Source organism: Esox lucius, chromosome 20 (assembly GCF_011004845.1).
Source record: "Esox lucius isolate fEsoLuc1 chromosome 20, fEsoLuc1.pri, whole genome shotgun sequence".
Taxonomy (NCBI): domain Eukaryota; kingdom Metazoa; phylum Chordata; class Actinopteri; order Esociformes; family Esocidae; genus Esox; species Esox lucius.
The window spans coordinates 25,990,122-26,011,234 of record NC_047588.1 but is presented as its reverse complement, the minus strand read 5'-3'; the positions used below and the strand labels follow the sequence as shown (position 1 = coordinate 26,011,234).

Here is a 21,113-nt window from a genome sequence, read left to right as displayed (position 1 = left end):
ACCTCCTAATCTGTCAAAATCCTGTTTCCCGGTGGATAATGAAAGTCCAGAGCTCAGATTGTTTTATGTATGTCCACAGACCTGAGTTAGAGGTTATTAGTTATGCATAAATGCAACACTGGTTTCTTATTTATGTTGGTAAGTTGGGTGCTTATTATTATGTGTATTTTGGCAAGCACCCTCAAATTGGCGCAAGAGCTGAATAAGAACCATAATTGTATCCCAAAACATATTTCATGCTCAATGTTGCATGTGTGAAAACTGAAATTGTAATTACCAAAACATACTTGAAAGTTCCTTTTAACAGAAAACAATTAATGTCAGTCTATATTGTCCCTAAATCAATATTTGGTTAAGCCTATATTCACCTATTTAACACAGATTACAGAAAATAAACATTTTGTAATAGGACCACTATACCAACTGGCTTTTCTGTTGCAGGATGATGGAAATAACAGAATAGAATGTAGAGAATCATTTTTTTGGGGTTCTTTTTATATTTCCTTTTTTGTATGTAGGGCAAACACAGAAAGGTGCCAAGGTTAAAGCAACCCAGCCCAGATTTCAGGGCACTGTTATCATGTGGGTTATTCTCTGGTCCTTTGGTTTTTTCGGTCAATGTTCTGTAGTTGAGCTCCTCTCTTCATGTCAGTTCTCCTGCAAAATGAACTTTCAAAAAACAGATGAAACAATTTTGCTGGTCACAAAGGGAAGAGTGAGGAGAAACACATGTCGTAAACACACAGGCATCCAAATGTATAAAGTATGGATGTGTATTCCGAACATAACATGCTACCAATTCAAATTATGGGAAAAAGTTATTTCCTTTTCTCAAAATCTTCTAACATTCCTCGAACAAAAGTGCAGTAGAAGAAAAAAAAATTGTGCTAGAAACCAAAAAACTGAAAAAATGAGGCTACAACAGGTCTTTGTGGGTCTGGCCATAAGACTTCATCCACATCACATGCGATGTTGTCTTGAGTTAGGCAGTGTGGAAAGTATTGCCTGGAGTGCCATATCCAGGCCTGGCATGACCGCTGATCAACGTCTCCAAAAGAGTCCTCTATTGCCTATATTAGTGGGGCTGGCGATCATACACTTTCCAACACAATGCAGAAAATAAGCCTTAAATAATCATTATGTAAAATGTCTATGTGTCTACGTGGAAAGGCAATTGGGCGAAATAGTGTAGCAATGTAGAGACCAATGTGTACAGTTTTGCTAGAAGAGTGTTTTAAAAGTGAAAACTGAGTGTGAAGCAGTGAGTCTTGTTTACAGTTTTGCAACATGTGTGTTATAAAATTACAAAACAGAGAACATGCATTCAGATTGGCACACTTGGTAAACGCATTAGCTCCAAGTGTTAACAGTTTCAGAGATTGTGCTTCACGAATCACTGTTTGTGTGTATTCAGAAAAAACTCCTCACATAACAAAATCTTTGTATAGGAAATGGGTGTTTCAGAATTGCAAAGGCAGTGCTTTAGCAACGCAAACTTCCTTTCAATTTGAATTCTTACAGCAGAAACTGCTCTTGAGTTTTCTGATTACTTTGCTGTGAGATGATGTTAAACTTTTACCTTTGTAGAGCATGAGCCCTCTGTCAGAAAAAAAGGTCAGAGTATACTTAAGGAAACACTGAATCATATGTGTGAAGAGGACCGAGCCAGAGGCAGGATAGGGTGAACTAGTGATGGGTGCTGGCGAAACAGTTTTTAAAACGCTCCGAAACCTTTGCGAAACATTGTTGAAGTTTGTTTCAAAGTTGTCAAATCACGTAATCTAAACAAACGAAGTGTCGGTTACGTCCAACTGTTTTGATCAGGTATCGATTACCTGCCAGTCCCAAAAATGAAAGCCAATGAAAATGGCCAGATTTTGAGTTGTTTGAAGTAGCAGAGTGACAGACATTAACAGAACGAACAGAAATTAACACATATGCATATAAATGCCCCTTATATATCGAAGACACCTATACAACATCAGTATTTTATACGGTCTATGCTATTGGCACGCATAGCCTACTATGCGCAAATTACAATTATTACAATTATTCAAATGTAACCATATAAATAGTTTAAGATGTTCTGCCCTTTTATTAACAATGTAATCTAAACATTTGTGATATGGTCAATGATTAGATCTAGCACAATTTAACTGTTCGCTTAATTTAATATTCAGCCTATGAAATGCCAGTGTACGCCACCCGCTACACCTTTCAGTTTCACATGTTTGGCCAGCAGATGTCGCCAACGTGTGATGTTTCGAGTGTTTCGAAACAGTGAATTCTTTCTCGATGCAATTGTTCCAATTAGCTCTTAGTTTCAGGAAGCTTCGTTTCTCCCATCACTAGTGTGAACCAAGGAAATTGTCTAATCGTCTGGTACAGCAATCCACAGCAACGCGTAAACCAATAAAGTTCCACTTTAGTGCGTATAACGAAAACAAAACATACAAGGAAATAGTTCAGAGATAAAAATAAAAGAAGGCTCGTAAAGGAGCTAGCAATACCTCCACATGGAACCAATAACACACAAAGACATGGGGGAGCAGAGGGAGTACATCCATAAACTTGAGGGGATATGTACCAGGTGTGTGTGAAAAGAAGACTAATGGAATGATGAAAGGAGGAATGGTAGTGGCTAGAAGGCTGGTGACGACCAACTACTCATAATGACCAGTGGCAAGATAAAAAAAGGTGCAAAACTCACCCTAAATAATTTACATCGGCTACGGTCATGTTAGAGATACTATCCCAATGCCCCCACTGAACCTTAAGCCCTGAAGCCTCTCCGACTTAACTGACTGGTATGTGATTGAGTGCAAGGGGCTGCAAGGGCTCAACATGCTAGAAATAGTCATGGGACAGCACTTTGAAACGTAACAATTTTACCTTGACGACGCTGAAACATGTTGCCCACTATTGTGGGTTTGGGACTTTTTATTTTACGTTTCTTCGCGGCCAAGGCACTTATAGACCGACTGCCTTATTTATTTGTCTTGCAGGCTCTTGCCCTACAGAGTGGACAAGAGGTAATTGTCAATAACAATCTATATTTGTCAATAATCAATGTACCATTTTTGGTCAAAACAGCATTGTTAAGCAAAGACTAATGTAATAGGTGTGTAATAAGGTGATTACATTCCTCTGATTTCATGGGTTCTATGTGCCATTTATCCTTGTTAATGTAGTGTAGTTTACCATTCTCTTAAGACAATGTAAAGTGACTGGACAAATCTATACATTTCTCAAAGCAGTCAACAATTCACTTCAACCAGGAAAAGGGGCCTTTGAAATTATCCGGGGCCGGGTCGCGGGGGCAGCAGTCTAAGCAGGGATGCCCAGACTTCCCTCTCCCCAGACACTTCCTCTAGCTCTTCCGGGGGGACACCGAGGCGTTCCCAGGCCAGCCGGGAGACATAGTCCCTCCAGCGTGTCCTAGGTCTTCCCCGGGGTCTCCTCCCGGTGGGACGGGACCGGAACACCTTCCCAGGAAGGCGTTCCGGAGGCATCCGAAAAAGATGCCCAAGCCACCTCAGCTGACCCCTCTCGATGTGGAGGAGCAGCGGCTCTACTCTGAGCTCCTCCCGGGTGACCGAGCTTCTCACCCTATCTCTAAGGGATCGCCCGGCCACCCTGCGGAGAAAGCTCATTTCGGCCGCCTGTATCCGGGATCTTGTCCTTTCGGTCATGACCCAAAGCTCATGACCATAGGTGAGAGTAGGAACGTAGATTGACTGGTAAATCGAGAGCTTCGCCTTGCGGCTCAGCTCTTTCTTCACCACGACAGACCGATACATCGACTGCATTACTGCAGAAGCTGCACCGATCCGTCTGTCAATCTCCCGTTCCATCCTTCCCTCACTCGTGAACAAGACCCCTAGATACTTAAACTCCTCCACTTGAGGCAGGCACTCTCCACCAACCTGAAGCGGGCAAGCCACCCTTTTCCGACTGAGGACCATGGCCTCGGATTTGGAGGTACTGATTTTCATCCCCACCGCTTCACACTCGGCTGCAAACCGTCCCAGCGCATGCTGAAGGTCCTGGTTAGAAGGGGCCAACACGACAACATCATCTGCAAAAAGCAGAGACGAAATTGTGTGGTCCCCAAACCTGACACCCTCCGGCCCCTGGCTGCGCCTAGAAATTCTGTCCATAAAAATTACGAACAGAACCGGTGACAAAGGGCAGCCCTGCCGGAGTCCAACATGCACTGGGAACAAGTCTGACTTACTGCCGGCAGTAAGGCTGATAATTACATGTATATCAAATTGGCTTTGTGGCTCCATAAACGTTTAATGCACAAAGTGGAAACTTGAGATTTTCAGACCACAGCAAAAAAAGCTGTGATTTCTGGTTTATCAGTGAGTAGACATTCGACCTGCATGATTTAGGGACAAAATTGCCAGTAATAGTTGGAGTATAATGTGCACTGTGACTGGAAAGAAGGAAGAAAGCGTTTTTTGTGTTACTTTGAAGAGTTCCAAATCCAATGTGAAGTTGGATCAGTGTTTAACTTGGGATAAAATAAGTGCAGGACTGACAAATCGCACATTAGACTATGTTCATCAAAATGTATGGGTTAAGGCATGTTCCATTCAAGTACGCTATATCAGACGGCTCTTTTACCTAAAAAGGGAACCGGAAAGCTGTTTACATAAAATTAGAAGTGAAGCACTGGTTAGGATACATGATATAGCCTATATGGCCGGAAAGGCCATATGTAGAAAAACCACTGCAATGCAATACATTTTAATCACTGCAATGGCACGGCAATGCCCCTATCAAGAGGTTGCAGAGAAAATAGTCTGATGATGCAATGTTCTAGCCCAGCCTCAACAGTTGCAATAGAATTAGTCCCAGTTACCTAAGTTCAGTCAGGGTAAAGTAGACACGTCTATGTCTTTGAACTTATACTGCAACTACACGTCTGCTCCTTCGCTTGCACAAGTGTTGCACTTCAATCAAATGATTCATTTGAAATTCACATGAGGGTCTTAGGTTGATGGTATAATGCACGTAAAACAACGTAGCTATACTATTCTTTAGGTCAAAATACTACCCCATCGCATCATTATTATAATCATAAAAATTAAATAATGTAAAAAGTTAATTCATCATTTACAACACATTATTATTTTAATAATCTGTAATGTACTTTCTTTTTTTTTTTTTTTACTCCCAGCGCGGACCGAGGCTGTTGCTAGGCCAAGCGCGGTGTGTTGTTTTAGGGAGGGTCAAATTCTGGAATTTAGACCATTAGGCCGCTTCGGGCAGCTATGTCGGGGTCCAGAACGTTGCTGGGAAACCCGATAATTTCAAATGAAAAGCTAGAATATTTTCCACAGCGTTGGGTATTTTGCAACACTGTACCGTTAAACAATATCACTGGCAAATGGAAAGTGTGTTTTTGGCATTTTTAGTTTCGCTTTGATATACTTCACGTGTGTCTAATTAGCCTAATCCTTCACAGTAAGAACAATAGCTGGTGAGTGACTCAAGTCAAGATGCTTTTTTCGTTATTGTGAAATGTTTTGTCGTTTTCTGCTAGCTTGCTTGCTTAATGGTTGATTTAATACCAGCTCGCTTGCTAGCAGACATTGTCTGCCTAGGTTCTTTACTATACAGGTTTAATAATGTGAAATCAAATGTATTCTGTCTTCAAATAATAGCTTCCTCTGCAGGTGGCACAACAAACTAGTAATCTCCTCTTCTATTTATTCTGTATTTTCAATGTCCCAGCATCCCACCTCATCATGAGCCATCCACTTGGCAGAGTCCTAAAAGACAAGCAGAATGTCCTGGATGTTTTTTGCAAGCATTTCAATTCTACAGATAAAACATCGAACAGATCCGCACCCCACCGCTGTTCCGCAAGCCATACAAAGAAAACAGAAACGCAGAACAGCCAGACCAACAAGATCAAACGACTAAAAACACGCAAAGAGAGGAGTCAGGTAAAAGGAGTAGGATCTAATTGTAAATCCCATCACCAGAACCAAGATGGCAAAGAGAAGGAGCACTGTCAAGGCTGCTGCCAAAGCAGCTGTCAGCCTTCTCTACGAAGAGGTTTCCCATTTGCCCAGATCTTCACTGCTGGACACGATCCCAGCATCATCACGGACAACCGTCTTATTGGGCACCACGGACTGTTTAACCACGAGGTGAAGTCAATTGACATTGACCGACTTTTGACTGAGCAAGGGAAGTTGGAGAAGCTTGGGCACTCTGGTGTGCCGTGGAAGATGCCTGATTCTCATTCCCCCTGTCCACCTGCTCCTGTTCCTCTCTCCACTTCAAGGCCAGATGTGGATCTGGGTGAAGTTGCCGTTCCTGATAATATTGAGGAGGCTTCAAATAAAGGCACAGCTAAAACATCAAAGAAGAGCACCAAGTCCCACAAGTGTGATGAGTTTAGGTCTATTTCAGAAAGCAGATCTTTGAAGTGTTCTCACAGGGATAGAGAGGATGTTGGAAGAAAAAAAACATTCATAGCTAGTTATTTTAACAGCCAGGAATCAGGTCCGAGGCAAGGTCAGAGACAGGCACAACAGAATGTAATGACATCATCAGAGAGCGATGTACTTTCCATTTTTTCCACAGAGAGTCCATGCGTGGTGCGAACTAAAAGCAGGGTTTCCAGGCATGGAGTCCTTAATACAGATAGGGAGTCTCTGTTATCACCCAGTGGAAAGATTAGAAATGAGAGACCACCTGTCACAGGGGTCAAGGTTCAGAATACGGTCCTCACCTTGAATCAGACTCCCCAAAACCACAGACCTCCTCTTCCGTCTACGCAGCCATGGAGGCTCAGTCCAAACATTGTAAACGTTTCCTCTCCAGCCAGAGATGGAGGAAATGTAAGCACTGATAACAAGACTCAGCTAACAGACCCCAGTCGTGTCAGTGCGCTAGCCAAGCACCTGTGCCAATCACTGCAGTTACCACTGCTGCTCCGCAGGAGATGCCTGGTGGAAGAAAACAGGGACGTGCTGCTCCATATTTTACAGGAGAGGCATGGCCCCCAGCTGCAGGAGAACCTCCTGAATGTGCAGCGACGCCTCAGTTTCGGTACAGGACCCAACACCACCAGGACAGACCAGTGGAGGAGCATAACCCCAGATGGATTGTTTGCAGATGGAGTCTGCCCTGCAGGTACGGTGTGTGGTTAAAAGCTGGCCCAATAAACTACAAATGATCAACATAACCAAATCACAGGTGGCCATGCTATCTTAATTGGGAGGACGGCTCATGAAAATGGCTGGAATGGAATGGTGTTAACAAGGTTTTAATGCTTTTCATACCATTCGATTTTACCATCAACCTTCTTTCCTATGGTGACAACGATCTATCAGGATGCAGCAGCCACTACTTTAAAACCTTTGGGTGCAGTATTCCACTGCACTCTTCACTTTAATACAGGTGACAAGTTTAAAGGAAAATGACACTCCTCTTGATGTTAGATGGGTTCTCTCTTTTTTATTAAGAGAGCCAAACATCAGGTAACTGTGGCCTCCACCAGTTAAAAATCAGTAGAAGTAATGGGGGCATAGGGGCATGTTAAATTTGTTAAACACCAAATATACTTTAACATCGAACCAAATAAAAGGAGTTGTCAGGTGATTTGGGGTTTGTTGTATGTTAAAACAGCCCCATTACCGCTGAAGTTAGCTGACATTTGTAATGGGTGTTTAAAGAAACTGATACATGAATTACAGTTCCCCCTCTAGTGTAGTTCTGGCTCTGGTGATGTGTTCAATGAAAGCTCTACTTTTATTAACTGAGTATGAAAATATCTCAATTGTTGATGTCTTCTTACCATCCCAGCTCCACTGGATGATAATTTTGGAGAGAGTATGGTGAAGCAGTTATTTGAGATGTCATCCCCCCATAAGAGAAGGAGAAAGCAGCTATGCCCCAACAGACTGATTCCTCCTCCGTTCATCAGCAGGCCCGAGTTAAGCCTGGATGCAGTAAGACCATAGGCAACAGGGATAGTAGTCATCAACATTTTGAATTTACGTCTAACTTGCAAATGTAGGGTTATTATGAAAGAAACTACAGAAGAAAATAGCAATAGGTTGGTAATATAATTCTACAATTCATTTGTTAGAGAAATTGTTGCTAGATTTAAATGACAAGTTAATTACTTTGCAGTGCTTAGATATTGCATGATAACAAATGAATTGCTGTCTCACTGGCTTCTCCCTAGGCTCCTACATGGAACTCCATCCCCAGTGTGGTTCAGGTTGGGGAAATTATCAGAGACGTATTCAGGGCCCCTTCCTCCTCACACTTCCTCATGAACTTTGAGCCCTCTAGTTCCTCATCTCCAAACCACATCTTTGCCCCTGCTTCTGCATCATGCTGGGCAGTTCAATCCAGTCCACCTCAGGCTTCAGACAAACAACAATTCAACAGTGGATTTATGAGGGAGTCAGACAGGGTGGATCACTTTGAGAACTGGAGGTACGACTCAGATTTTAGTTTTCTAAAAAAGACAGAAACAGGGATAAAAAGAAGAAGTTGGCCGTTGTGTCATGACACAAATAGCCAGCCTTTCCTGCAATATCTTACAGGGTCACCAGAGAAAAATAGATACAGAAACTTGCCAAAGCAGCAAGATTCATATGATATTGAAATGAGCTATTTTGGTGCTTCTTCCTCATACTTGCCTGCATCCACCCACTATCCACTAGACAGCCATCAGCTCCAGCCTTTCAGTCACTTCACCCTTTCCCGAAACAGCCCCAAGTCCCACCTTCTTAATATTGCCTGCTATCCCCCCTCCCATATGACGGAGAGTGGCCTGTCTCCTCTGGCTTCTGGGCCGCTGCCTGCTTTCCCCAGCCCTGAATGCTGGTCTTTTCCCCGGATGAGACTGTACTAAACTACGTCCCCTGTGCTTGACTAGAAATTGCATTAATGCACTGCGTTTTTCCCCAAATGCATAATATCAAATCCTTAAATTTAAATTTGACCCTTAATTATAGTCCTTGTTGAGTGCAATTAGGCAATTTAAGAAGCAAAGTGACAGCTAGGAAATATAATTAGTAATTTTATTTTTGTAAAATTTGTGAAGAAACATTGCTATTTCTTTTTCTTCAAATTGTTAGTTTCATATGTTTGACATAAGACATGTTCAAAGATAACTTACAGCCTGCAGTTAAAAATAATTATGTGTGAAACAGTAACATTAATACAGCATATATATCTTTTGCCAGAGTACTTATAACAAAAAAGGCTGGACAACATGCTGTTTGCCAGAATCTAATGGCAGAAAATATCAACAATTGTGTCCCTCAGTTATTTTTGACAAGAGGAACTCATTAGCAAAGAAAATGATTGATCAAAGACATGACTCAGGATAAATACATTATGCAGAGCATTGCCTGCTGCCTATGTGAGATGTGCTGAATAAAATTAAACAGTAACATTTGTTTTAATGTGTGTATTACTGACTAAGACATGTATTTTTGTACTTAAAAAGAGAATCTAAACACACTTTGCAACAGGATATATTGCATGTCATGAAAGCAAATAACAAAAGCAGATACATGATGGCATAATATTTCCATCAGTCAAGGTATACACAATGCTGGACATAATGGCACTAAGGGAACATTGACAAGCGATAAAGTTATTTTACTCTTAAAAAAATTTAAAAAATGGCACTCAACCTCCAAATGCTTTTGTGAATGTGCATAAACAATCTTTATGTATGGCGTATTTCTATTGTAGACATATTTGGGACACTGAGTGCTGAATTTGTGGAAAGAGGATTCCGCCTAATCCTGGACAAAAATCCTGTGAAAATTCTTAATTGAGCTTGATTTTTTTCTTGTCCAGGCTAGGCTAACTCTGTGTTTGCCTTATAATGTACATTAACCAGAACCAACCGATTGTCCAATAATACATTATTTTTTTCAGCGATTCTTAGATTATATGTTATAGAATCATTGCCTGGCTGCGTGTTTGCTTTAGCACAGATGGATGGACTGACTTTCTCTGGGACGGAGCAGAATTAATGGTTAGGTCAATAATGTCATGTCAATTTGGTCGCTATGAAGCAAAGCATCTCCAAAACCATCACATGACCACCACAATGCCTGTTGGTATGAGGTTTGGCGTTTCCCAGATACGTGATTACATTTTTGACTTGTAAATAGGACATACTCGGCCCGGGACTCATGACAAACCTGATTGAACTCTGACAATTTTGTGATGTCCAATTCATGATAATTGTCTTGCTTCATCGCAACACATCTACAGCTTGTTTGGGGTAGTCAAAGATAAAAGTGTCCTGATGCATATCGCTAGCCATTCTGATCGTTATCACACTGTTCACTCACCCAGGAAGTATATTCACTGTAAGAGAGCGCAATCCTTAACCAACAACCATGGTTAAATATGCCGGTGCCTGTGTTCAGACCTACTAAAAGTTCTGGACCACAATGAGACAAGACAACTCTGCCCCTGGACAGCGATGAGTCAATGTACACCTCCCTCTGAGGGACTCCTGGGGACCGTCAGTATGCTATGACTAGGATTTTAACTTCTGGACGCTATAGTGTGTTGCTATAGTGCAGTAAGAGAAAATTCTGAAGGAAAATGTCAGGTCAAACATCAGTGATTTGAAGCAGAAGAGCACCTGTCACTGTCTAGAGAGGATTGTAAAAGTTGTAGTTGCTTGTGTTTGGGAGTGTGTAAGTGTTAATGCAAATCATTGTGGCTGTCAGGAAGGAGATACATTTGAATAATTGATCAGGGACAAGCATGCTAAAATCAACTACAGTAATATGTTGTTGATTATGTTCTCCATAATCAACAAGATTTTTTTTTTGGAGGTTGGTGTTGTTGTATCATCCACTACGATCTACGGAAGGCTAGACTATACAGTGTATAAACATAACAAAAAAGGTACATGGGAACTACATACTAAACTTAAGCTTGTAATTCCTTAATGCTTCATCCGATATGGATAAAACTGCTAACTGTGTTCACTTTAATTTCAGAACAAAGATAGCAAGTGTCTGGTGATGTCTGTCTGTAATGCAAGTAAGTTCTAAACATGACTACCTTGTTCATAATGTTAATCATTCCAAATACTTTTGGCACCCGTTTGGCAGACCTCATGATGCTTCAAAATGTGTTTGATATTATATTACTGCAGATATAATATCCCCTGCTGGCAAATCACCTTATGATCTATTTATCACACTATCACAGGAGCTGGATATCTGTAAAATATCCAGAACATTGTAAAATCTGGCTAATGGGTTATTTTGCTAAACAATTTAATGCAATAGCTACAAGACCTAAAATACTGAACATGTACACTGTACTTGTTGTGCCACATGATTTGGTTAGATGTTCCCCCCTTGATGTCACAAAAGTCAGAGAAATTGACAGTTTCTTTGAGAAGTATCATTAATAGTAATTATATTTTAGAATAATAAATACTGTAAAATCAGATTGATATTTATGTAAAGTAGATTTGTAAAAATAGGTTCCATGTCCAAATGTATATACACAATTTAAGGCATTAAGGTATAGTTCTCATCTGCTGGTGGCTGATTGAAGTAATTCTCCATCCCCTCTTTCTCATCCTCCTCAAATATGCTGCTCCTGCTCCTCAGTGCCCTCTTTAGCTTGTTCCAGAACAGTTCCTGGGCAAGGACTGGGTCGGTGCAGTCTGACCCAGGCCACTGCAGATAGGTCTTTTTTAGCATGATCTTCCTCATTCGGTGGTAGGCTGACAAATGCCTTTCTGGGATGGGCTCCAGAAAGATGAGCAGGAGCACATCTCGCTGCTCATGGAAGAGCCTGTAGTTGGCCATCTGGATCTCCAGGGAGCACCACTCGCAGCGCAGGAAGTGCCTGCTCACTACACAGATGGTCTTGCGGCTCTTGTATATGGCAGAGACAATGTTGTCCACAATGTTACGACCCAGCTCAAAGTCACGATGGTGCAGGCACAGCCGGAAAGAGGCTCCATTCCCCTCCAGGTTGGGTAGTAGCTGGTCTACTATCCAGGGCTCGTCCGCTGAGCTATATGAGATGAATGCATCGTATTTGCACTGCTCCTCTTTGTTCCTCAGCCTGCGAAAGTGTTGGCCAATCCAGGAGCAAAACACATAATAGCTGAACTTCAGTTTCCAGTACAGCTTGTCATAAAGAATGGGGATTATGGTTAACAGTAAAATCAAACTGGTTGTACAAGCAAAAAAGTACTCTTCCAGGTCCTTGTTGCAAACATTGGTTTCAAAGTTGTAAAAGTGTTTGGGTTTGGGTGTGTCTTGACATGTATAAGTATAAAGTAAGACTAAATGAACACTTTTATTGTTCAAAGTCCAATTCTTCAAATCACTGTTTAAGCAGGTGCAGCTTAGGGGAACTTCGCGAAGGTCAAGGGATTTCAGTTTGGGGAGAGCCTCCAGCACACTCACATCAATGGTTGGCATTACATTTTGCTGGAGTACCAAGATCTGGAGCTGTGTCAAGTTCCCGAAAACCTCCTTTGAGAAGGACATGATACCCATGTTCCTTGCAAAGAGCATACTCAACTTCCTGAGGTTTTTGAAGACTCCTGGCTTTAGCTGCAGCACCCCAGCGCAAGAGTTGTCCAAGGAGAGGAAAGTCAGGTTAGTTAAATGGTCAAAAGTATCTACTGAGAAACTGAAGATGTCATTGTCTGCGAGGTAGAGTGATTGGAGAGAGCTGAGGCCATGGAACAAAGATTTAGGCAATACCCTGATGCCATGGGGTAGCTGTGAGTTTAGTTTGAGGTCGCGAAGTATGCTTAGGTTGGAAAATGGAGAGTAGGCCTGTGTATTGATAAAGTGTATCTGATTACTAGATAGGTCAAGCACTTCAAGTGTAGCATGGAATGGTTCAAACATGGTGCTGTCAATCTTTTTCAGTTTGTTGCCATCTAGGTAAAACATTGCCAGGTTATTGAGCCCCACAAAAGCTGACTCATCGAAATGACTGATCTTGTTCCCTCCAAGATCCAAAGTTTGCAGGCATTTAAGTGAATGGAATGTCCTTCTGAAAATTACAGCTATTCGATTGTTACGTAGGTTAAGGATTTTCAGGCTCTGCAGATCTTCAAAGCTATCTTCGTACAGATCTGTCACAAGGTTATTGTCCAGACGCAGAATGACCAGTCTAGTTAGATCCCTGAATGCTTTAGGGTCAAGATAGGCAATTATGTTTATGTTGAGTTGTAGGGTCTTTAGATTTGGTGTTTGGTAGAAAGCAAAACCGTTAACGTTGAGTATTCGGTTATAACGGTAGCTCAGATATGTCAGATTAGGGAATGAAATGTTCAGTTTGCAGGACTGTAGGGAGGACAGGTGGTTTTTCTCTGCTTTGAAGTTCTTGATCTGATCATGTCCATGTAGAAACTCAAGGCAATTTACAGTCCTCAACTGATTGAAGGATAGGTCCAATGAACCGATTCGTGGACAGTCAGAAAGGGTTTTATTTTGCAACGTTGAGATTCCGTTGTTTCCCAATCTCATCATTTTAATCAAAGCAACCGTTTTATTTTGCAACAGGTTGCATAAGTTCATGAGCTGTTGTGTAGTTTTTAAGCCCATACCAGAGAAGTCTATGCTTTCAGGTCTGACATTGCTTACATTGAAAAGATCTAGCACACTGACATTGGTTGAACGCAAACGTATGTAGTTCAACTTCTGCAGATCCACATCTTGGAATGCCCTGGAAGGGAGCTGATCGTTGTAGGAGAGATCAAGCTGTAGTATATTGCAAAGGAAGCACCGCGCACATCCTAAAGTGACCAGTTTGTTTCTACAGAGATAGAGGATGGTGAGGGACTTTGGTAGGGCTGTATGGTCAGAATGCTGGAGTGACATTATATTATTATTGCACAGGTCTAATTTAGTTAGTTTTGGTAGCTGACTCACAGATTCTGCTACCACAGTGAAATTGTTTAAGTTGTTCTGGTTTAGTAGGAGGTTATCCAGATTAGGGAGCGCATTGAAAATACGTTGAGGGAGAGATTGTAGTGAGTTATTAGTTAGTGACAGGTTAACAAGGTTATAGAGGCCTTGAAACACAGAGGTGCTGAGTATTGATAATTTGTTTGAGGTCAGGTTTAGGTCCTTTAGTTGACTCAGATTTTGGAATGCCTGGGGGTCTATGGTCTCCAGAGTGTTGTGGTCGATCTGAAGCATCCTGAGGTTATGAAGGTGAGAAAAGGTATTTTTGGGTATGTTTTTTATCCAGTTCTTCAAGATTATAACTATGGTGGCAGAGGATGGCAGGTCATCTACAATGGCAGACATGTTATTTTCTTTCCTATGGATGCAAATGAATTTTGTATGATTTGTGTTTGCGTCCTCAGTGCAATGCTTGAAGCTGTAGCCAGATGTGAACAGGACAAAGTGAAGTATAATTACCATTGACACCAATATTTGACTTTTTTCCTTGGTTATTTTGTTTGAACGGTGCAGCAAGAAAGAAAAATAATAGTGTTCTACATTGTTCTGAGGGGAATTTTGTTCCATCATTTTAAAATCCAAGAACGGTTTTCTTTGTGTGTTTGTTTTTCAAAGTAGTTTGATGATGTTTGATCAGTTAGACTTCTTTAAACTCCATGATGATATGAAAGCCAGCTAAAAAGGAAATGGGGAAATAAAAGTTAAGTGACTTCACAATACTTTCATTAGTGAGTGTTTTTGTGATTCTAAAAGACTAAAAATCATAAGCACAATAATAATTAAAGCAGATGTCTCAGTTATCTTGTATTGGCTTTCAGGTCCTTTAGCCTTAGTTACTTTTCTTTACTATATTGTCATAAACCTCAAAATCTGTGAATTAATTTACTGCCAGTTTTTAAAGTAAATTGAAATTCTAATTGTTACTATGCTTATTTAAAAATATTAAATTATTTAATCGTTTATTCTCTTTCAACCATAAAGGTATACAAGGTACTTCATAATTTTAACCTGTATTTTCAGGAAATCTTCTGAATATGATTCAATTGGGATAGAATAGATCATACAGCTTTCTTTTGGCGATGGTATGACTGCAACTCAATCGCTGTGACAAAAAAACTGACCAAAGATCAGTACTACTGCATGCTGCGATTTCCAAAATTAGAGAAATTACTGGTTACATTTCAGTTTATTCATCATAGTCCATGACATACTTTGTTCCCAGTTAGTGTTTTTTTCTGTACATTTCAGCCACTATCCAAAGAAATTTACAGAAATGCATACATTTTCTTACTTCTTTGTAGTGGCCCCACTCAAAACCACAACCCTGGCTCTTGCAAGCTCCATGCTCTTACAGGGGACAACTTATCAATTTACAATCAATCAAGTCATAATGATTTTTAATTAATTTAAATTGTAGAGTTAAGGCTATAATTTCACATAAAATTAAGTAAAATTGCTTCTTATATTTCATGAAAAGCCTAGAGTCAAACCTCACCTCTGTTTGGGGTTGTGTCATGTTGGTCCTTTCTGCTGCACTATGACAAATCTTTTATTCCTAGTTCAATTATTGTCATAGTTTGGTTATACCCGAAAGAGGAAGAAAAGAGACAACAGACCTTGAGTCATGGAGACATTGAAATTAAAATTGTTCTCCCTCTAGTGGTGTTTTTCATTTCCATTTCTCTGGAATAATCCCTGGACTTCAGTCAAGAATGTGCCAAAAAAAGCTTTGGTAGAAGCTTTATTAAAACGCAAAGAAAATACAAATATTAGGCTACTTAATTGCAAGATTATCTAAACACTAATATACATTCTGCTCGGTAACGCAACTAGCCAAACAACTCATTATATTTTGCTGCAACTCAATATATTAGTCAAGTAGACAAGGTCAAGATGTTCAATTGTTGTTCGACCAAACATTACAATGGGGATGTTTTTTTTCATATTACATTTATTGTTCAGTTAAACTTTTATGGTATCATAACAGTGTTACATAGATAATTATTATAAATATGGGCTAGACTGGCCACGGTCAAGGCATTACTGTAACCCTGTTACTGTTCATCATTACTGTCAGATCTGATACCACACTGTGTTTCTCCCCATGTCTAGACATGGGACAGTCATTAAGCCCCTCCCTCTCCCACCATTCAACAGCCTCTCATCTTCTGCTCCCTGGCCATCTGACAGAGTCCGCAGAGAGGCAGACAGGCCATGATAACCCAGTCATCACACACGGAACCCTGAGGAAAGACAGGAAGGTTATCATAGTAACCTCCTAAGATTCAGTGTCAGTTCAAAACATTCTAATATACTACATACATACATACCATGTATGCAATGATAAATCATGCTATTATTATTCTCAAGCTAATCAAAAACATTCAGCTACGAACACCTGTTTTCGGCATTTCAGGGGAATAAAGCTAACTTTCTTTCAGGGCAACTCATAAGCAGGCCACGTCCTATTTGCTTCTTAGTTCATGTATAATCATATTTCATGACAGTAATGGTTATCTTTTTTGCAGAAAACTATGACAGTGTTACAACCTCAGTGCAGCTTACCTAAGATGCTCGTAAGTTCATTGGGAGGTGTCCCAAGACTCCTGGGAAGGGTGTATTTGTTGTAGCCAAACTGATACTCAAAAAACGGCTGACCAATGGAGAAGCATCATTCGCACCTCCCACTAAAGCACGCCCACAGACGTAGGGCAAAAGTGCCAACGAAGAACTAGTGTTTGAATCAAAAAGAAACGTTTCAAAAGCGAAAACAACACTTCAAGGGGGCAGTCTAGCCAAAATGGAGGGTGATTGATAGTCAACTTTAATTGGAGTTTGTTTTAAAAAAAATTGTTGGTTCTCAAAATATTTCTTGAAAATGAAGCGCAGTAAGTTTTGTGCTCTATTACAAAATATTTGATTGCAATTTATTTTTTTTACTTTGAAGCCTAATTTTTTCTTTCAGAATACTTTTTTTTATTGAAAAGGAAAGTTTTGCTCTCGACAAAAAGACACAAATGTACCTTAATTGGGGAGCCATGGAATTGATCTATCTTAAACTATAGATTTTGTCATTTTCCCACCGTCATGTCTTTTAAACCTTTTTGTAAACAAATGAAAATCTGATTTACAACAGCCACGTGTGGCTGCGTGCAACCTGTGCCCTGACCATCCTGACCTGTAGCCGTTGCTGACAGTACACACTAACACCCAGTTACATGAACACAGGAAAGACTATGACCAAGGGTTTGTACTGATGGTGTAGTAGGGTCACTCACGGCGATGCGGTATTTGCTGCGTATGCTTGTTCTCAAAGCAATCATGGCTCCAGGAAGAAAAGGCACACAGCAGCTGTCCCCATTATCCTGAGCCACCTTGCAGCCTAGGATACAAGGCACGAAGGTCGCACACAGACCTGCAGCAAAAAAATAGGTCACGCCACGTATCCTTCATTCATTTTAGGTTGGGCCGTTTGTGGTTGTAAATGGCCATTTCTCTGTCATTAGTGGTACGGAACAACTTGGATTTGCCTTACCCAGTCTAAGGCATTTTGAACAGTGTACACAACACAGTACAAGTCACTGCAAACACATAGAGGGGGGACTCACAGATGCCACAGTCATCACAGCAGTCACAAACGTTGGAGCTCCAGTCGGAGGAGCTCATGGAAGTAACCGTGTAGCTGTTGATGGTGACCTGAGGCTGAGAGCTGATCATCTCAGTTTGATACGCCATTATACTGTGGGTGGGTGTCGAGGTGAGGGGTGAAGATGTATTCATATGAATGATTAATAATGATATACTTGCAAGAGTTCAGTTTACCTCCAAACATTGATACCATTCAATATTCATATTCAAAGATACTGTCTACAGCTGCATTTGTTATATCCTGCCTCTTACCTGCTTTTGCTCAATCCCTGTCAGTCTCCGCTGGGGCCTCAGATATCCTGGTGTAGCATTTAAAATGGGAGTGCCATGGGGGCTGTTTGTTCTTATACCCATGGTGACATCACATCCGTATGGTGACAGTGCCAGTATGGTAAAAGTACTTGCGTCCTGTCCGCCCATCTGGAACTATAGAAACACCCCATAAAGAAAAATGTAAGGTGTTTGTTTTTAGGGCGTAGTAGTTTCAGGCTTTTCAAAAGAGTCAACTTCTTTATTGGGTTGCTTTTATCAGTATGGCTGATCTCTTTATTTGGTCATTGCTAGGTATGTGTTTAATGATGCATTCATCAGCCAAGGTTTACCTTGTGTTAAGTGCAGTTTCTTTAAGAAGTCATAGTTGGGTGAGGCGACTCAAGACCAGCATGTCTGAACTAGAGCTAGAGTGATGGCCAATAGCAGAACCTGGGAAGTTTTTTTTTATCATCGGTCTTATTATGGAGGCTGATTTGCCGTGAAGTCAGAAATTAGGTGGTTGTTCACTGTGACTATATCAATGCTTATGTTAAAACTTGGTAAGTAACCAAACGGAGGGCAGCAGCCTGTGGTGGTTTGTTTCATTCTCCCTCTGACTCATTGTGAATATGTTTTTGCTAAAAGGCTCTGCGTGGCCTTATCTGTCCAACTATTGTGTGTGGAGATATGCTCGGATGAAGGTTCACAGACCAAAACGTGAACATTGGCATCTGACTAGAAGTGTGTTGGGATGTGTGTAGATCAAGTGAAGCTACTGTCCTACATTTGATATGAAATGAACACCCCTTCTGAGAGTTTTAACCTGTGTCCACATATGTGGACACTATGTTTTAGTAAAATAAACCCAATGTCATAATACGAGGACATAATATCTTTCAAAAAGTACTTCCTGTTCGAAGGCAATGCTTTGATATAACACTTATCAGGTCCTGCTAATCCCAAATAGTTAAGAGAAATTGTATACATTATCAAATCTTCGGTCTAAGGAGGTTAAAATAAAATGTTCTACCAGATTTTATCATATTTGCACTTTACATATGACTACAGTACTAGAATGAACTACTTACCATACTTACCACTGAATAGTTTCACAGAAACATACTTTGTTCTTTCTCATACTACAACCCTGTTTCCAAAAGTTTGGGAAGCTGCATAAAATGCACATAAACACAAACGTAATAATGTGCAAATCATTTACCCCTATTTTTAATTGAGAATAATACAAAGACAACATAACAAATGTTGAAACTGAGAAATGTTATTGTTTTTGAAAAATACATCAAAAGAATACATCATACGTCAATTTAGAATTTGAAGCCAGCAACACGTTTCAAAAAGGTTGTGACAGGGGCGTGTTTACCACTGTGTTGTATCACCTGTTCTTTTAACAATACTCTGTAAGCATTTGGGAACTGCGTAGACCAATTGCTGTAGTTTTGAAAGTGAAATGTTTTTCCATTCTTACTTGATATAGGATCAACAGTTCGGGGTCTCCTTTGTCGTATTTTTCTTTTCAAAATGCCCCAAATGTTTTCAGTGGATGACAGGTCTTGACTGAAGGCAGGCATTGTCTTGCTGAAGTAAGCAAGGCCTTCCCTGAAAAAGATAGGTAGGAAGTACAGCTGTTACTGTATGAGGTTTCACAATAGTCATACTTCAGACATTAATAACCACAAAATGCCATGTTTATGTAGTGCATGCATGCAATGTATATGATTGTAATTTTTAATTTGTATGTTTTTTTTATTGTATGCTTTTTATTATACAGAGCACACCTGTAAAATAGAACTAGGTTTCAGCTTGGCATGGTAGAACATAAACATCACTCCATACTTTATGTAGAAATCAAGACATTACTGTTAAACAAAATAAATGAGCCACTGAGCCAGCAATTTTGGTACTGTGAATACACTTAAACACGGCTCCAGGTGGTTGGCCCCCGTTGACATCCTTGTGTCTACACCTAGCCGTCATAATAGTATGGGGCCTGTCGTAACAATAAAGGCACTTGCAGACAGGCCACAGTAAGTGACAACTAAAGCACGAGAGAATTCTGCCTACATGTGTATACACACTATAGCCATCACGGCTGACTTTAACAACAATGCTCTGGTGCTAGGTTTGGGATGCTGTCTAAAACTGACAGTTTTGTGTGTTTTGTAAATTAAATAAATATGAAAGCAAAGTAAATTGTATTTTTTTCTGTGTTAATTTTAAATAATGTAGTTGTCTAGGTAAGCAGATTATTTGCAATTCACATTTGTGTGCAATATTATTATTGTAATTATTGTTAGGCTTTATTGTTAAAATCACATGATGATTGCCATTAAATTAACAACTTAACATGTTGTGCATGTGCAAAGCTAGCCAGTCAAACAAGTATAAACTCCAATATTATCAGCATCAGAAAGAGTTTTATTGCCAAGTAAGTTTCACAACAAACTAGGAATTTGTTATGGTCCAATAATGCAGTAATTTTGCATAAAAGAAATAAAAACAAATAAGAATAGTGGATTGAGCATGAAAACTGTAAACTGAGCATAAATAAACTACTCAAAAAGATACTAGAAAATATACAAGGTGCAAGAATTGTCGAGTTGAGGATTGTGTGTGTAGGTGGGAAGGGGTTATGGATTTGTCCAATTCAGGGTTGTGTGTTTATGAGAGGAGCGAGCTAGTAGTCAGTTTGGCTCTAGAGGTATGTTCATAAGGCCTGCTATTTTTGTGGCGTGAGGTTTTGGTCCTGATAGATCTCAGCCTTCTGCCAGAGGGGAGAGTTCTGAATAGTCAATTTCCAGGGTGAGAGGAATCAGCCCCTATCTTTGCTGCTTGCTTCCACGTCCTTGATGCATGTAGGTCTTGTAGAAACGGCAGATTGCAGCCACTTACCCTCTCTGCAGAGCGGATGATGCGCTCCTCCAGACTGTGATGGGGCATGTCAGGATGGACTCTATGATGGCAGTGTGGAAGTGCACCATCATAGTCTTTGGCTGTTTGAACTTTTTCAGCTGCTGCAGGAAGTACATCCTCGGCTGAGCTTTCTTTGTAAGAGAGGTGATGTTCAGCTCCCACTTCAGGTCCTGGGCGATGGTGGTGCCCGGAAAGTGAAAGGACTCCACAGAGTTGACCGGGGAGCCACCCAGGGTGATGGGGCGGAGGGCAGCTGGGTTTCTCCCGAAGTCCACTATCATCTCCACTGTCTTTAGGGCATTGACTACAGCA

The 21,113-nt window shown here is 40.6% G+C and overlaps 3 protein-coding genes across 3 annotated transcripts; 1 reads left to right on the top strand and 2 right to left on the bottom strand.

The window, feature by feature from the left end:
• The first annotated feature begins 5,230 nt into the window (after positions 1-5,230).
• si:dkey-250k15.4 lies at positions 5,231-8,983 on the top strand. The gene is made up of 4 exons (XM_020041461.1): positions 5,231-5,491; positions 5,746-7,158; positions 7,831-7,976; positions 8,216-8,983. The coding sequence occupies exons 2-4, from the start codon at positions 5,760-5,762 to the stop codon at positions 8,891-8,893; spliced, it is 2,223 nt and encodes a 740-aa protein (XP_019897020.1). The 5' UTR covers positions 5,231-5,491; positions 5,746-5,759; the 3' UTR covers positions 8,894-8,983.
• A 65-nt stretch (positions 8,984-9,048) lies between these two features.
• On the bottom strand, positions 9,049-14,559 carry tlr21 (toll-like receptor 21). Its single transcript, XM_029115899.2, has one exon. The coding sequence runs from the start codon at positions 14,538-14,540 to the stop codon at positions 11,541-11,543; it is 3,000 nt and encodes a 999-aa protein (XP_028971732.1). The 5' UTR covers positions 14,541-14,559; the 3' UTR covers positions 9,049-11,540.
• Positions 14,560-16,106: 1,547 nt separating this feature from the next.
• Positions 16,107-18,298, bottom strand: cnfn (cornifelin). The gene is made up of 4 exons (XM_010867635.5): positions 17,871-18,298; positions 17,579-17,709; positions 17,249-17,385; positions 16,107-16,213 (listed from the first exon to the last, which is right to left on the bottom strand). Exons 2-4 carry the CDS (start codon positions 17,703-17,705, stop codon positions 16,121-16,123), a joined length of 357 nt encoding a protein of 118 aa, XP_010865937.1. The 5' UTR covers positions 17,706-17,709; positions 17,871-18,298; the 3' UTR covers positions 16,107-16,120.
• Positions 18,299-21,113: the final 2,815 nt, after the last annotated feature.

Excerpts from the sequence above, each read along its gene's own strand:
- si:dkey-250k15.4 (XM_020041461.1), top strand. The coding sequence starts at position 5,760 with ATGAGCCATCCACTTGGCAGAGTCCTAAAAGACAAGCAGAATGTCCTG. Across the intron at positions 7,159-7,830 it reads AGATGGAGTCTGCCCTGCAG|CTCCACTGGATGATAATTTT; the intron begins GTACGGTGTGTG and ends TTACCATCCCAG. Across the intron at positions 7,977-8,215 it reads CCGAGTTAAGCCTGGATGCA|GCTCCTACATGGAACTCCAT; the intron begins GTAAGACCATAG and ends GCTTCTCCCTAG.
- cnfn (XM_010867635.5), bottom strand. The coding sequence starts at position 17,705 with ATGGCGTATCAAACTGAGATGATCAGCTCTCAGCCTCAGGTCACCATC. Across the intron at positions 17,386-17,578 it reads CTGTGATGACTGTGGCATCT|GTCTGTGTGCGACCTTCGTG; the intron begins GTGAGTCCCCCC and ends TTTTTGCTGCAG. Across the intron at positions 16,214-17,248 it reads GCAGCAAATACCGCATCGCC|GGTTCCGTGTGTGATGACTG; the intron begins GTGAGTGACCCT and ends GTCTTTCCTCAG.
- tlr21 (XM_029115899.2), bottom strand. The coding sequence starts at position 14,540 with ATGATGGAACAAAATTCCCCTCAGAACAATGTAGAACACTATTATTTT.